The sequence below is a fragment of the Podarcis liolepis genome, assembly GCF_965112155.1.
Source record: "Podarcis liolepis genome assembly, chromosome: 7".
In the NCBI taxonomy this organism is placed as follows: Eukaryota; Metazoa; Chordata; class Lepidosauria; order Squamata; family Lacertidae; genus Podarcis; species Podarcis liolepis.
The window spans coordinates 19,117,534-19,134,451 of record NC_139561.1 but is presented as its reverse complement, the minus strand read 5'-3'; the positions used below and the strand labels follow the sequence as shown (position 1 = coordinate 19,134,451).

Sequence of the window (16,918 nt, the reverse complement as noted above, 5' to 3'; positions counted from 1 at the left end):
CAGTGGCGCCATCTGAATGGGATCTGCTCAATGACCAGCAGATAGCAGGAGGGCATTGATTTTGTTTGTGGGTTGTGTTGTCCAGTTAGAACCGGTGTGTTTAGGGGATAGACCGTAACTGGGTTGAAGATAGCTGCTTCAGTCCAATGCATCTGCAAGTCCCCAGGCTGGTTGAGGCCAAGCTAAATTGACCAGGGAGCAGACTTGGTGTAAGGCAGTGCCATAGATGGTCATGAGGAAGACCCAAAGCACCCTAGTCTGCAGGGCATGATTTGCATAAGGAGAGGGTCTTTTTGCATACAAGAACCTCTGCCTGAGATGCTGGAGTTCCTATTCCAGTTGGAATAAGTGGCAGTGGGGACTGTGGCCTAGTTGTATGGCCACGTACAAAAGTCAGCCAGAGAACTGAAGGGCTTCCATTTGTAATTTGCTACCTTAATTCTTCTCAAAAGACTCTTCTTTATAAAACCTAGCCCTTCTCTCACTTGGAGAGAAAGCAGATACTGCTTTGCTTTCATTGACCTGAATACTTTTTGGGGTTGTGTCTGTAGCTAGCTCTATTCTAGAGTAGACCCAGTAAAGTTCATAGGCACAACTAACTTAGGTCTGTTCATTTCAGTGGGTCTACTATGAGTAGGACTTAGTTGCATCCAGCACCTTTTGCTTGTAGTAGCATTGCCGTGGCTTCTGCATGCTTGCATGCTTGCGGTGAATATTATGTTGGTAGAACAAGTTACTCTTTATATTTCCCCCTTTCTTTTTTGGTCTTCCTTTCACTCTTCTCTCTTTCATATCATATTCACTGGTCCATATTTGCTTTTGTTATGAATAGTATGTACGACAACCCTTTTTCCCTCCTCCTTGCCGTTTCTGATGTTTCTGGGGACAGTTCTGATGAAGAAAATGAGGACGAGGATGAGGATGATTTTTCTGGTGTCCAATTTGGGTCCAGGTATTCCAGAAAGTGTGCAACCTACCTATGCTTGGGTGTTTAAAACTAACATGTGTTTACATTTACTTTTCTGCCTACCATATCATAACACCCTCTCCCCAGAAAAATACAACTGCATCTAATTCCATTCCCATAATAACACTTCTTGTGAATGGTTTTGTTCACATTTTAACAATCCCCATTAAACCTGGTTTCTCCCCTCCAAGCCTCTGATGACAGAAGGAAGGGCTATCCAAGATTCCCTTGTAGTGAGGAGGGTGGGAAGAGCGATGTTTGAAAGAGGCTCCTTAACCTCTACTTTCCAGCCAGGTGTGTTAAAGAGATTATAATTTCTATTCTTGGAACCTTTTCGTCCCAGGGTGCTTAGATCTCCCAACAGTAACTACTGAAATGTTCAGTAGAGCCAAGGCAGGAGAGTGTAAGGCAGTTGTGGGGCTCCTTCATCCCCTGGACTTAATCCGCCCTATTTCCATATGAGCCAAGCCATGCCCATTCTGTCCATCACGTGATATCACAGGGCAGGGCAGCTTGAATGGGTTCCTAGCTTGGATGATGCCCAATTCAAGCCATAGCTGCAAAGGGGCGCCTTGAATTCTGCACTTTGTAGATTTGGTGCCTTGCCTTGTCACGCTGCTTTTGACAGGAATCAGATACACTTGGGAGGTCCCAATTGCTCTCGAGTGTGTCTAGCCACCTGAAATCAGTGCAACAGTGGAAAGCACCAAATTCAAAAGGGATAGCTGTTGCCTCCTTAGGTACAGGAATAAATTATTTCCCCCCACAGCCCCATATAGAAGATGCTGTTCATTTGCATGCTGTGATTCCTGCCTTGCAAGGGGCTGGACTAGATGGCCCTTGGGGTCTTCAGACAGGAGACTGTGCTGCTCTTGGCAAACTAAGGGGTTGTGACCAACCAAAACCTATTCACAGCAGACCCTCTGAAATTAGTTTAATTGAGTCTGCTCTTAGTTGGAATAGCATTGGATATAATGCCGGGAGTTCACTTCCCCCCCCGGCAAGACTGCGAAACCAGCATGTTGTAGTGCTGGGCTAAGACCTGGGAAATCAGGGTTTGAATCCCCACTCAGCCAGGAAACCCACTGGGTGACCTTGGGCCAATCACTATCTCAGCCTAACCTACCTGTGATGATAAATTGGAGAGCTGGGAGAGGTGCGTCCTCTACCTCAATCTCCTTGGAGAAAAGGTGGAAAGTAAATGTAACAACCCTCCTCCTCCCCACCTTACACACACCATAACCATTTGTGCAGCAGGGCTGCTATTGCTCCACTGTACTTCAAGGGCTCTTAGGTCCCTGCTAGTGGAAGCATGTTCATTGATAATCTGCTAGCGTCATGAGGATTTATCTCTGGTTCCCCCCTCCCAGTTGGTTGGGGTGGGGAATCAAAGAAGCCCTCAGAATGGTGTGCGGGGGGAGCAGATTGTTTCATTGGGAAGCAGAAGCAGAACATTGGTAGCAGTGCAATGCTGGATTCCTTCCAGTGCTCAGTGCCCATGTGACCTGGTCTTGGTGGCTATATAGGAACCCTAAAGCACTTCAAGGGGGTCATTTGAACTGGAGTCGCTGGGTGTGGGCATGGACGTGAATCCTGTGCTAATGAGGCGCCTCCATCAACAACTGTGGTTCAGAGCATGGAGCATCATGCCTTTTCTGTTTTTAATTTGGAATAATTCTTATTAGGTTTTCAAGGATAAGTAATACGTAAGCTGAGGAAGTTGACTAAAGCAATTGCGTTACACCAAGCATACACAGGGACGTGGGTGGCGCTGTGATCTAAACCACAGAGCCTAGGGCTTGCAGATCAGAAGGTCGGCGGTTCAAATCCCCGCGACGGGGTGAGCTCCCGTTGCCCAGTCCCTGCTCCTGCCAACCTAGCAGTTTGAAAGCACGTTGAAGTGCAAGTTGATAAATTGGCGGGAAGGTAAACGGTGTTTCCGTGTGCTTCTCTGGTTTGCCAGAAGTGGCTTAGTCATCCTGGCCACATGACCCGGAAGCTGTCTGCGGACAAACGCCGGCTCCCTCGGTCAGCAAAGCGAGATGAGCACCACAACCCCAGAGTCGTCTGCGACTGGACTTAACGGTCAGGGGTTCCTTTACCTTTTAAGCATACACAGAACCATTATAATAAATGAACTGACCAATTGAACAAAACCAAATCTCTCGCCAACCAAAAAAACCCCAAAACAAAACCCAACAGACCCTTTGTTTCCAAGTGTTATGTGAATGCCCCTTAGAAGGCAAACGTGGTAAAGAAATATCAATTTATATGTGAATCATAACACATACCAGAATATATTAAATCTAGCAAAAGAGCAGTTCACTTTAAGATGTCCAAACCATCATACAATGAAGAGGAGGATATAAATCATTAGTTTTATCATTAACAAAGGTGATAAAAATCCCACTCTCTTGCAAAGTAGTCATTCTTTGCTTGTCCCCTGACTACTTTTGCATGTTGTTGTATTTGACTAAGAGTCAGCACTGCTCATCCTCCCTTCATTTTAAGACATGCACCCTTCCAGGGTTGTTTCACACACCTGAGAAACCAGGAATTTGCCGTATTGTGTGTTGCTGTGATAAAATGCAGGCGCCTGTCATTGCACCTGCAGTATAACAAGGTGTGCAAGGGGGTATACTATTCTACTGACACACGCACCCTCCTCCTAGGAAGCAAGGTAACCTTGCAGGCTGTTAATGGCTCAAAAGCATAAACAGACAGAATGAGTCCAACCTAGCTGGCATATATTTATATATATATATATATCTGAGAGGTGTTGTCTTCAAGGTAAAGGAAATGCTAATCATAAGTGACCGTGCAGGTTTAATGATGGAAGGTGTGAAAGAGTTCCTCGGCTGGAGCTGCTAATTAATTGGTTTAAGGATGGGAGGAGCCTGTGAATCAGAAGAGGATGTCCTGTCTGTTGCTTTGCAGATGATTGACTGCAAAATGTTAATGCTGGCCAGTTTTATTTATGTGCATACTTAAAAGGGCTATTCCACTTCCCTCCCACCAGGGAAATTTGGCCAGCAGCATAAAATAATTTTTTAAAAAGAATAGCCAGCACATAAAAAAAAGTGTTAATAAAGGCTGCAGACAGAACAGAAAATCTATCTCAGCAATTAAAGTGTGTGTGTGTGTGTGTGTGTGTGTGTGTGTACGTACACATACACACCACACATGCATATATCCTTGGTGTGCTGTGATGGTAATTCTGCCTGAATTTTAACCAGCTCTTGTGGCTGATTTCAAAATGTACAGCCATCAGCCTTTCTTAATCTGTAAAGCAAATGTTATATGATAAGCTGCCTTCTGGAGACTGTAGGTGGTGTGTTTGGCATCTGGTATATGATTACTTAAGAGAGAGGGTTGCTTTTATCTCCACAATGTGTGTGTGTGTGTGTGTGTGTGTGTGTGTGTGTGTGTGTGTGTTGCTCCTGTTACTGAGGCTTCCTTGTTTGCTCAGCAAGTGATCTAAATGTAGCTCTAGGGTCTTTCAGATTAAGGATGCCTTTCCTTTAAGGCGGATATCAGGACAGATCAAAGGAAGTCCTTCTTCATGCAGTGCATAGTTATAAACTATGGAACTCGCTACCAAAGGAGGCAGCGATGCCTACCAACCTTGGATGGCTTTAAAAGAGGATCAGACAAATTCGTGGAGGAGAGGGCTATCCGTGGCTACTTGCCAGGATGGCTATTCTCTGCCTCCACAGGTGAAGGCAGCAATGCTTCTGAATACCGGTTAATGGAGAGCTCAGGAGGAAAGAGAGCTCTTGCGCTCAGGTCCTGCTTGAAGGCATCTGATTGGATACTGTAAGAACAGGGTGCTGGAGTAGAAGGTTGCCCAGAAGGGGATGTGGCCCTTGAACTGAAGAAGGGTTCCTCACCCCTTGTCTACACTAGCTAGCAGCATTTCAGTCTTACCTGGAGACATTCTGTGTGCAATGCATGTGCTTTGTCACTGAATGATGACGCTGAGTAATATACCAGCTTTTCACAGAGCAGACTGGCTGGCTGTCCTCTGTGCCTGACATAGGTGCAAGCAAGTACTGAGGATCTGCCTCGTTTCTGTGGGGCCGATCAGGAAGGATGTCTCCTTGGTATCTAAAGCCTGACTACGTTTGCCCAGAAGGGAATGTGGCTGTCTGGCTGATAATATTAGAATAGGGCCTGCCATATTAGAATAGGGCCTACGCCGATTGCACGATTCATGTGGATTGAATCAGTTGTTGCCACTGCAACAAGGAGCAGTGCCTTTTGAGTGTAGGCCCCTGTTCTGATATGACTTCTAATACATGGTCATCAGTGGATATTAGAAAGGAGATTCCAAGTGAACATCAGGAAGAGCTTTCTTGACAGCAAGAGCTGTTGGTCAGTGGAACAGATTCTCACAAGAGTTGGTGGACTCTGATTCCTTGATGGTTTTTAAGCAGAGATTGGATGGCCATCTGGTATGGGTGCTTTAGTTGAGATTCCTGCATTGCAGGGGGTTAGACTAGATGACACTAGGGGTCCCATCTCTACAATCCTATGTTTCTGTGAATGGAGACAGAGCCAGGTTGTTTGCGGACCAGCAAACCTTTTAAAAAAATTAAGTAGTACTGCCACCAGAGTGGAAAATTAACAGATGTAAACAACTCGTGTTGTGGGTCTACGCTTTTCTGTGGAGAGTTCTCTGTGCAAGTGGTGCAAAGCCACAGCTCTCCCTCCACGGACTGCCAACTTTCACTGACTGCTGTGGAAAGAAGTGGCTTTACAGCCACTTAGCTTATGATTCTTTCCTTTATTCCCTTAAAGTGGTGGAGGCTCTGGAGGAGCCAGCATTTCTGACTCATGCAGCGACCACTTCACCATCGAGACATGCAAGGAAACTGAGATGCTGAACTACCTCATTGAGTGTTTTGACCGAGTGGGGATAGAGGAGAGAAAAGCACCAAAGGTATGTTGAGGAGAAGGATCCTCTTCTGCAATCAGTTTTTGCTTCTTCTTTTTTTCTTCTTTTCTTTTCTTTTCTTTTCTTTTCTTTTCTTTTCTTTTCTTTTCTTTCTTAACCCAGAGAAGAAGTTTGAGCATTTTTTGCTAAAGAGCAGGGCCTTCTTCACAGTGGCACCCTGTCTGTGGAATGCTCTCCCCAGGGAAGTTCGCCTGGCACATTCATTATACACCTTTAGGCACCATGCACCCGGCTCCTTTTTTAACCAGGCCTTTGGATGATTTGACATCTTATGCCCTTTTAAAATGTGGTGGGGTTTTTTTGGGGGGGGGGTTGTGTTATTGTTTTTATTTTGATTATATATTTTGTGGTTTTATATTTTGATTTTGTTCTGTGAACTGCCCTGAGACTTCCGAGTATAGGGCAGTATATAAATTCAATAAATAATAATAATATAATAATAACAATACACTCCAGATAATTAAATACTGTTATGAGTTGTTGCAAACTTTTGATGCCTGGAAAAATAATGTATGAAAATCTACCTTCAATTGCCACAAATACATTACTAATGTAACACTACTGATGTTTTTAAATCACCTTTATGTTGCCCTGGTCAGGATGACCAGTGGTTTGGGATGGTTGCAGTCTGGCAATAGCTGGAGGGCCGCAGCTGTTCCCCACCCCTGAGGTAAAAGGTTTTAGGAAGAAATGTGCCACTTTGCTTTTAGGGTTTGCAGCGGCTGGGCCCCAGCATTACTGGCAGTCATTACCCATTTATTCCCTTAGATGTGTAGCCAGCCGGTGGTGAGCCAGTTACTGAGCAACATCCGATCTCAATGCATTTCCCATGCTGCTTTGGTGCTCCAAGGATCCTTAACGCAACCGAGGTGAGTTGGGCCTACTTGTTGCCATCTGTTGGGTGGTATTTTCGTGAGCCCCTCTCCTCCCAATCTTCACCCCATGTCCTCCTTCTCGTGCATAAGGTCATTACAGCAGCAGTCGTTGCTAGTCCCGTACATGCTCTGTAGGAATCTCCCTTTTGGCTTCATCCAAGAGCTGGTGAGAACGACCCATCAGGATGAAGAGGTGTTCAAACAGGTAAGTGACCGGTCGTTTTTAGTGACTTGCAACAATACCAAATAACGGAACACAAACTCTGTGCAGAGGCCTTGTTCACTTTGGCCATTATACACATAACCTACAGCAATTCACAGATGCGTGTGTATGTGTGCATATAGATAAAGTTGCAAGTATATCCCACCTTTCCTCCAGTGAGCCCAAGGTAGCATGCATAGTTCTCCCCGTTTTATAATCACAACAACCCTGTGAGGTAGCTTAGGCTGAGAATGAGGAACTGGTCCAAGATCACCCAGTCAGCTGTATGACTGAGGATTTGAACCCTGGCCACGCCACACCACCACACTGGCTCCACTGGTGTTGGGGTTAGTGTGTTGCACTTTCAGCTAGGGAGAGTGTAATGCAAATTCCCGTTCAGGCGCAAAGCTGGCTGGGTGTTCCTGGCCCAATCACAATCTTTGAGCCGAAACTTCCTTTCCGAGCTGTTGTGGTAATAAATGCAGAAGGGTGATTCTGTTCACGTCTCTTTATCCATACTGCTGCACCATCATTGTACATGGCACATTACAAAAGAACGAGTTTGATGTGTCCCTCCCTGCCCTGCCTCAAAGAGCTTGCAATCTAAAAATAGATACAAGGAAATACAGAAGAGGAGGTGGGATGAATGCATGGCCATGCAAGGAACGAGGAGCGCAAATATTTAAATTGCATGTATGTTGACATTAGTTACAACGGGGTGTTAGGACTAGGGGTTGTTCCAAAGTATTCCTGGCTCTGGTCAAGTGAATTTTGAGGGAGGGGCTTGAAGGAAATAAGAGCACAAGGACCTCAAGTTTCAAGAGAGTGTCAGTCCCCCACCTTGCAGTCTGATGCTGCATACTAAGTGGTATAATGATTAGCATGCCCTTAAAAGCATATGAACTTCACTAAAAACAATACTGGTGCATGAGACTGTCATAGATAGGGTCTAGTTGGTGATGGCTCCCCCATTTTGTAATTCCGTCTCATTGGAGATACGCTCAATCCCTCATTTACATCTTTTTGTCACCTACTGAAACACAGCTGTTACATTTGGCTTATGGGGGTTAACAGGGTGATTTTGCTGTTGATTGTTTTGTGACTATATTCTGCTGTTGACTGTTCTTGAGATATTGTTGTTTTATAGTTTTATTACTGTGTTTTCTTTTTTAGTTAAGCGTTCACTGCCCTGAAAACTTGTGTTGAAATGGTGGTCTGTTATTTAGTTGATGGAATGTACAGACTGCTTGACTGCAGTAAAACATCTAAGTTGGTTTGCAGTATAATAATGTTATCTGCAAATACAGCGATGATTATAATGATGGTGGTAATAATAATAATAATAATAATGCCGTAAGCCTCGTTCTAGCTAGTTGATACATACCCAGGGGCTGCATGGAAACCGGGCTTGATTGTTAATTTTTTTTTGTTGAAATTTATATGCAGCCCTTTGTCAAAAGACCACAGGACCGCATAGAACGTAATAAGCATACATAGCATAACATACTACTCATGCAATACATAACTTAAATAGTCATCCATTTAAAGTTAATGATAATAAGCAATGCAAAGTCATTATGTTGTGAACCACCCTGAGATCTACGGATGAAGGGTGGTATATAAATTTAAAGCATCATCATAATTGATAATGTCATAATAATACAGATTAGCCTTGTCTGCTAAAGTGGAAAGTACAAGAGTCATGATTCTCTTTCTCCCTTTTCCTTCTTCTCTGAACAGATATTTATCCCCATTTTACAAGGCCTGGCTGTGGCTTCGAAAGAGTGTTCCCTTGATAGTGACAATTTTAAATACCCCCTAATGGTGAGTAGCCTTCCTCGGTTTTCTCCCTGTACATAATCTTCCCATCTGCTGGTAGTCTGCACCAGGTAGATAGACTATATTTGCTGGCAATGAACAATGTTGTTGTTATTGATGTTGTTTATTATTTTTCTGTCCAGGGTTGCATTCTGTAGGGGTTATTTTTTTGTGGGTGGGGCTATTTTTGGCCACTCTCCCTTTTCCTCTCTTTTTGCTACCCATATGAAATTTGGTCAAGGGCTGTATCTTGCCCACCTATCTCTCATGGAGGTGGTCAGCCTGTGACTGGGCCACATCACTTCATACTGCAGTGTTGGAGGGATGGGGAGGGATAGACTGTTCCTCCGTAAGTATAGCACATGGAGAACTAGCAAAGAATAAAGATCTAGCATAGCCCTTCACTTGTATTCCTGCCCCCACCCTGGTAGGAGCACTGAATCATTCAATCCCCACCTGCAGTCTGAAGCTGTGCATCTCTGCCACAGGTGTACCAGCTCAGTGAGAACCTGGAAATTTAGTAGGGTGTGATTAGCATAGGAATCAGGCCGTCTGCTTTATGGGAGAGAGGCTTTGTTTGGAGTAGAACTGAAATGTCCCTGCAGAGAGCAGCAGGGACTCTTTCAAGCCGAGCAGACTCTTGATTAAAAAAGAGAAAAGATCCCTCTGTGATTGCTGTGTCTGTTTGCTCCACTCTTGTGCAACATGGCTTGATTTGGACAATGTGTCTCGCATGGATGCATTTAGGCAGCCAGAGATTTCGATTTAATTCAGACGTTTTTGAATTCAATTTTATTCAGAGTTTCCCATGGTTTTGATGTTATGTCTCTGCTACTAGTGTTGAAACTGCTCCTATTTCTATTGTGGATCTTGTCGTGTTTGATTTTTAAGCCAGTATTTTATTTAAATTAGCGTTTCGATTTTGAATCAGCCACTGTGTGTGTATATACGCAAGAGGTGGTGTAGCATAGCAGTTAAGACTATGGATTTTATTATTTGCTTATTAAATAACAAGACTCTAGATCAGGGTTAGTCTCACCCAAGTGTAGACTCGTTGCAATTAATGGAGAGAGCTAACATGCATCGCAACAAACCCGGAAACGTCATAAAGATGTCGCTGAAATGCCACTAAAAGGGTGGAACAGGGTGTTTGCAGGCTTTTCAGTGGGTTTCAATTCTACATGATCTTTCTGACGTGCATGGTGCCTCGGAACATAACCCCCGTGTAAGGGGGCTGCCTGTATCCACAAGTAGTGGCAGTGGCAGCAGTTATAGTGTCTTTGGAATGATAGTGCTGGAGAGAGTTAAAAAAGGAGTATATATGTTGTGCTATAACACATCCAGGATGTGTGGCACATTGTCCGTCTGAATTTCCTTCGATTTCATTCTGTCCTGCCTGCCAGACCCACTGGGAGGATGTAGATGAAAGTTCTTTTTGTCATGGGTTCTCTACATCATCCAACGACTTTCTGCTCTCAAATTGCAAGACAAAAGGGGCCCTTGGTGCACTGAGAACAATAGATCTATTTTCCCCAAGCGCTGCTTAACCCTTGCCTGGTTGTTTTGGAGTTTGCCAGCCACTTGGCTAGGCAGCAGAGATGGGAAGAACTTGACTGCTGGTTTGAGAAATGCAATGTGTCCTCTCCCTGCGGTGCCCATTTTAACTTCTTATGAGCAAAAAGGAGATGAACCATAAGTTGAATTTGGTAGAGATTTTGACCTGAATGGGAGAGATGTGGATAAATGGAATGCATTTTTGTCCCTTATGCTGAAGTGTAAGTGTGTGTTGCGTCCATTGCATTAGGAGTGGCGAGGGGCAGACAGTGCCTGCGCAAGGCTCTCTCCCAGACAGACAGACCTGAGAGCGTTAAACTTCTTCTCTGCCAGGTTATCACCCCAAACCTTTTAAAGAACAATTAGCCCTTAATTGATCTGTACTGGCTTTTCTCCTCCTTGCTACTTGTGTTTTCATTGAGCATGTTGTGTAAACTGACCAGAGGAAGGATTTTTGTTTTCAAGTGCAGACTAAAAAGCTATTAAATAAAGGCAAGGCCTGTGCCCCTCTCAATGTTCCTGAACTTCAACTCGTATCATCTCTTTTTAGTATTATTAAAGATTTTCTTGATTTACAAAAGTGTGTGCAATGTCTCTCTCTCATATTTTTTCCCCATGTAACATTTTTACAAATCAGTTTAATTTGTTGAGACATTAGGAAGAAAAGGGGGAAAGAGGTGGGGGGAGATGGGGGGGTCGGGTGGCGATGTTTCTATTTTACTTACTATATGTAGGGTTTGGTGTCAGCGTTGCTTGTGCAGGTTCTTTGCTGTTCACTTGTGTTCTTATGGTGGTGAGAGAGGTTGGGGTTGGCTTAGGGTGTGGTTATTTATTTGTGGTTGGCTGTGGTGGTCTTTGCTTTCATGTGTGAGTGGGGTGGGTGAGTGTTTTGGATCAGGTTAGCCATATAATTCATATCATCTCTGACTGTAGGCTGTGTTACCTGAAGCTCTTGGGAGTTGGTGGGGGCACAGGTTCCCCACTCCTGGTTTAGAGTTGGCAGGCTTTCCTTTCATCCCTTGTAAGAACTTGCTTCCAACTTAAATTGGGGAGGAAAACTGTTGTGGCCTGGCTCAGAAATCTAGACCTGGAGCTTGTGTGCTCCAGCTGTTGTTTGAGTTGGAAAATCTGGAGTTCTCTGGATGTCCTGCTATGATGGCTCTGCTCTGCCTTCATGGCCAAGAGGCAGTAATGCGCCTGAATACCAATTGCTGGAAGCCACGGGAAGGGGAATTGCTCTTTGCTTGGGCCCTGCTTGTAGATTTCTTACAGACATCTGGGTGGCCAGCTAGATGGGCCATTGGCCTGATCCAGCAGGCTCTTCTTACATTCTTATGCTGAGTGGGAGGTCAGGTCCCCAGCATAAATATACTAGGACTAGCCAATTCAGAGTCTTCATACTGCTTATAGGTCATAGGAGCTGTCGATCTACCTCTGATAACTTCTGAGACATGACTGCACATACTCCCAAGCAACTCTCCAGGTTAAGCTCTTAAGCCATCCAGTAAAGCATCCTATTTCCCTCTGTGGCTAGCCAGGAGCCTCTTGGAAAGCCCACTCACAGGGGCATGAAGACTAGAGCCCCTCTCCCAAGGTTGTGGCAGCTGGTATTTTGAACCAGGAGGTCACACATAGCTGACATAACAAGCTAGCCACTGGAAGAGTCCAAAGAAAGACAGCTTCTTAAGATGCAACTCTTTTAAGAGCCCTCCATCCAACACGTGGTTCTTTTTTCCCATTAGTCAGCCAAAGAACCTGTGTAGAAATGTCCTTGGGTCATTTTGTTTCTCTCATTTATTTTTTCCCCCTGTTTTTAGGCTTTAGGTGAACTATGTGAAATCAAGTTTGGGAAATCTCACCCCGTGTGCAGTTTGGTAAGTGGAAAACCTGTTCTTACAATTCCTTTTGAGTTAATGCTGGTTTCCAGTGCTCAGCATCCATCAGATTCTAGCAAGGGGCAATCAAACAGGCAGCAGAACAATTTAGAAGCTACCAGCCCACATGCCAGTCATTTCCCTGTCACCCTCTTGTACCCACAGGTTGTGTCTTTGCCTTTGTGGCTGCCGAAGTCTCTGAGCCCCGGGACAGGTCGGGAACTGCAAAGACTCTCTTACCTCGGGGCTTTCTTCAGTCTCTCTGTCTTTGCTGAAGATGATGTAAGTGATGAGTGAATGAGACCAAATCAAAAAGATCTTCTGCTACAGCAAATAAGTTTTGTCTAGTCTGCTGTGGTCTACCTTAAAAGCCTCTCCCTCCTTTTGCAACCGCTTATGCACCCACTGCAGAGGGCTGTTAGGTCGGCAGGCATGCAGGACAAGGCCTTTTTTGTACTGGCCCCACACCTCTGGAATAAGTTTCTGTTGGGAGTTCACCAACCCTTATCACCACAAGCATTCAGGAGAGGCCTTAAAACGTGTTGGTTCTCACTGGCTATTGCTCCAGTTTGTGTTTTTTGGCTTTATGGCAAGAGTGATAGAGTTGTATCCAACTAAGTCCTACATAGAGTAAACTCATTGAAACTAATGGACCTAAGCTAGTTATGTTCATTCATTTCAGAAGATCTTCTCAGAGTAGGACTAGCATTAGATGCAAACCATGGTTTTTAGTTTACTTAATTCTGGGCTTGTTGGGTGTTAGTCTAATTTTACCGATTATTATGTATGCTGTATATCATTAATTAATTATTGCATTTCTATATCATAAGCTGCCTTGAAATTGATTCTGCCCATAAACATGGTCTTTACAAGTACTTTAAATAAAACTTACCTGTGTTGTTCATTGATTTTTTTTCCTTTCCTCCTTGCAGCCTAGAGTGGTCGAAAAATATTTCTCTGGACCTGCCATTACCCTTGAAAACACCAGGGTGGTTAGCCAGTCTTTGCAGCATTATCTGGAATCCGCAAGGGTAGGTGTGCTGCTTTTTATCTTGTTTGAGAAAATGTTTTTGCTAAGCCTATCAGTCGGCATCAACCATACTCAGAGCAGACTCACTGAAATGAATGGAACATGACTAACCTAGGTCCTATTCATCGCAGTGAGTCTACCCTTGACATCAAGCAGGTGCCTTTACTGTACACTTTTTGGCGCCTGCTTAAAAGCAAGCCTACTCTGCTACAGTCGTACCTTGGATCCCGAACACCTTGCAAGTTGAACATTTTGGCTCCTGAATACTGTAAATCCGGAAGTGAGTGTTCCGGCTTGCGAATGTTCTTTGGAACCCGAACGTCCGGCACAGCTTCTGATTGGAGCTTCCTGCAGCCAATCGGAAGCCATGTCTTGGTTTTGGAAGTCAAAGAGACTTCCAGAATGGATTCCATTCGACTTCCGAGGTACTGCTGTATTTAGAAAGTCATTGCAAGTTTTAATCTGTTCTTAGTTTATTCTTATTTTAACTTTTCAAAAGTTGTTGTTAATTCTTATGGATAATTTTATCCAATGCTTTTTTCCCTTAAAAAAATGCTTAGGAGTACTCTCATTTTTGACTCAAGAAAATCACCATTTTATAGTTCAAATCAGGAAAAATACATACAGTAAATGGACAAAAGTACAAAGATTCACAAAATGTTTAGGGGTATGTATGCGTACTCCTGCGTCCTCCCCCCAAAAAAGCACTGATTTTATCATTTAAACTTTTTTTTTTGTAAACCGCTTTGTAAAAAAACACACAACCTAAATCAAGAGGTGTTTAAATTTTATGAAACAAATCAGTAGAATAATAAAAAGCTGGTCACAGTCCTTGGAGTGGTATTCAGCTACATTTGACTCAGAGCAGACCTAATGAAATGAATAAACATGACCCAGTTAGGTCCATTGATTTCAGTAGATCAACTCTGAGTAAAACATTGCTGCATACCGCTTTTGGTGCTTAGATGGTTCCTGCTGCAACAGGTGTTATTTCCTGTGCCTGAGAGCGAAGGGGGAATTCATCTTCTCAGATGACTGCTGCTGTCTGCATATTTATTTATTTATTTATTTATTTATTTATTTATTTATTTAATATATATTTTAGAAACTTCACATTTTTAAATGTGTTGCCTGATTAATTATGGTCCTAAGTGTAGTCACTTAAAATTTTTTTTATTACTTTTAACTGATTAGTTAAAAGTTGTAGCTTTAGGGTTGAATCCAGTTCTAGCCATACTCAGAGCAGACCCACTGAAGGACAAAACTAACTTATGCCCTTTTATTTAAATGGGTCTGCTCTGAGTTGGATACAAGCCTTACTTTTGATCAGTCTTCAAGGTCAACTTAAAATCTAGAAGCATTAGGGGAATAAAGACTACAGCTGCTGTGTAACCGAAGTTTCCAACAATGCTAAGACCCTGGCCACATTAACACCATACTTTTAAAGCACTATGATACCACTTGGCCGCCACCCCAAGGAATTCTGGGAGCTGTAGTTTTTTAAGGGTTCTGAGAGTTGTTAGGAGACCCCTATTGCCCGGACAGAGCTACAGTTCCCAGAATTCGCTGTGAAGAGGGATTGACTGTTAAGCCATTGTAGGAATTGTAGCTCTTTAGCACCCTTAACAGACTACAGCACCCAAAATACTTTTGGAGGAAGCCACAGCTGTTTAAAATGGTATCATATAGCTTTAAATGTATGGTGTGAATGTGACCTTTCTCTGCACCAGCCTTGTGCCCACCTGGTGTTTTGGGGACTACAGATCCCATCATCCCTGACTGCTAGCCATGCTGGCTGGGGCTGATGGGAGCCCAAGACATCCAGAGAGTGTCACTAAGGCTGTGCTACACAGCTGTTTCTCAGTGAAACCTGACATTGTAAGCTTCAGTTGCTCAGTTAACTTGCTTCTGACTTTCCTTTTGTAAAAATCTTCAGCAAGAGCTGTTTAAGATCCTGCATAGTGTGTTACTCAACGGAGAAACCCGAGAGGCAGCTCTCAGCTACATGGCAGCCATGGTCAACGCCAACATGAAGAAGGCCCAGATGCAGGTGAAGTTGTGCCCGCAGTCCAGATTGGTCGTGAAAGCCTGTTAGCACATTTATTGTGTCCCTCTCCCCTCTTTGATCAACTTGAAATTGTAAACTCAGCTGTCTCTTCTGTTGCCATGAGCACCCTCACCCACCCTCTGCATTGACCTTCCTGCAACCAAGCCTCTAGTCCTCAGTTTTATATTGTCAGCCCTTGCATCGCTATGCTTGTCCGTCTGCTCTGCATAAGGATATCAGCCAGCAGTCTTTGATTTCCACCTCTCATGTTTCTGTTGCTTATGCCCTGCCCCTCCTGACATCCCAGGATGTCCTCTGCTACCTGTTAGTGAGCCACTTTTGTTTCCCTTTGAGGAAGTGGGAGTGTTACTTGCTTTGACAATCAGTGTTGGAGCCTTGACTTGTCAATAACCAGCAAGTCATGACATTTTAATTGTAATTTTGCTTGCACCCTGCCCCATGCCCATTAATCTTGCAGCTTTTAAATACTCCATACGAATCAGAGCAGAAGCTATTGCAACTGAAACAGCAGTTTTTAAACATACCATTTCCCCTTTTCTTTTTTTGCTGGCTGTTCCTTGAGTTTTGTTTTACTTCTGTTGTTGTTGTAATATATAAAAAAAGTCTGTTTGCATCTAACTGGTTAAATTGTATCTTGTAGTGTTAGACTTGAGGGCCACGGGGTTTTTTGGGGGGGGGGCCAACAGGGCTGAAAAAGTGCCTTCAGAATATTTACATAAATAAAAGCCGGGTCTGGGAAGAGAATAATATTTTTATCTTGGGCTTTTAAGTGTTGTAAGCACTTAATGTGCATTGTCTAGTTATAATCCTCTCAACAGGTAAATCAGTATAATCCCCGCACATTATATAACTGCCCGATCTTTATGTTCAGCCAAAGAGGCACTGTTAAGTGTGCCACATAGCATTTGTCTTCTGCAAGAAATAGGGGGTTTAGTGTTTAATTATTTTTTAATGGTTGGTCCCCCTCCCCAAAAAAAGTTTTTATCTGTTTCTATTTTAGCTGTAAGCCACCTTGAGTCCCTGTCAGGCAGGATGATGATAAAATGATGATGATTGTGATGATTTTGATGATAAAATATTGTGTTCCAGCCTAGATTGTTTAATTCCTTTCCTATTAATGGTAAACAATCCCCATTTCTACTTGCATTTTTCAAACACCTTTTGCTTACACAGGACTTTTCTGATGTGTAGCTCAGTCCATGGGTTACTGTGTATCGCTGCCCAGGTGTCAAGACTTTTTCTGCTGCTTTATAGATGTGTTAATTCTCCCTGCCTAGATACTTAGTTTATTGTGCAGTGTATATTTATGAGCCTATAAAATATGCAAGTGGGGGAAATGAAGCTGGGAGAGATGGTGGCTTTTTTCAGGCCAGCTAGGGGGCGGTCAAGGTAAAATCTAAGGCTTAGCAGCTGAGAGCTCTGTAGGCGCTAGGCAAACAGTTCTGGGGAGGGTAATTCCAGAGACACACTGCCAGCAGTACTCAAAGCAAACCCTCTTGCGATGCTCTAAATTAGAGGTGGGGGAACCTTGTGCCCAGGGGCCGCATGTGGCCTTCCAGGCCTCTCGTTTGGC

The 16,918-nt window shown here is 43.7% G+C and overlaps 1 protein-coding gene across 6 annotated transcripts in view; it reads left to right on the top strand.

Moving 5' to 3' along the window:
- UBE4B (ubiquitination factor E4B) overlaps nucleotides 1–16,918 on the top strand; it is a 67,598-nt gene that overhangs the window by 32,980 nt on the left and 17,700 nt on the right. For 3 of the 6 annotated variants that reach the window (XR_014528390.1, XM_083512839.1, XM_083512840.1), the window contains 9 exons: nucleotides 833–952; nucleotides 5,768–5,909; nucleotides 6,693–6,793; nucleotides 6,890–7,004; nucleotides 8,742–8,825; nucleotides 12,191–12,247; nucleotides 12,413–12,529; nucleotides 13,180–13,278; nucleotides 15,214–15,327. Coding sequence is in view for 5 of the 6 variants with exons in the window: in XM_083512839.1 (XP_083368965.1) it covers nucleotides 833–952; nucleotides 5,768–5,909; nucleotides 6,693–6,793; nucleotides 6,890–7,004; nucleotides 8,742–8,825; nucleotides 12,191–12,247; nucleotides 12,413–12,529; nucleotides 13,180–13,278; nucleotides 15,214–15,327 (949 nt within the window). In the remaining variant the exon portion in view is untranslated. The remainder of the gene's footprint in view (nucleotides 1–832; nucleotides 953–5,767; nucleotides 5,910–6,692; nucleotides 6,794–6,889; nucleotides 7,005–8,741; nucleotides 8,826–12,190; nucleotides 12,248–12,412; nucleotides 12,530–13,179; nucleotides 13,279–15,213; nucleotides 15,328–16,918) is intronic. The other 3 variants (XM_083512842.1, XM_083512841.1, XM_083512843.1) reach the window with 1 other exon arrangement.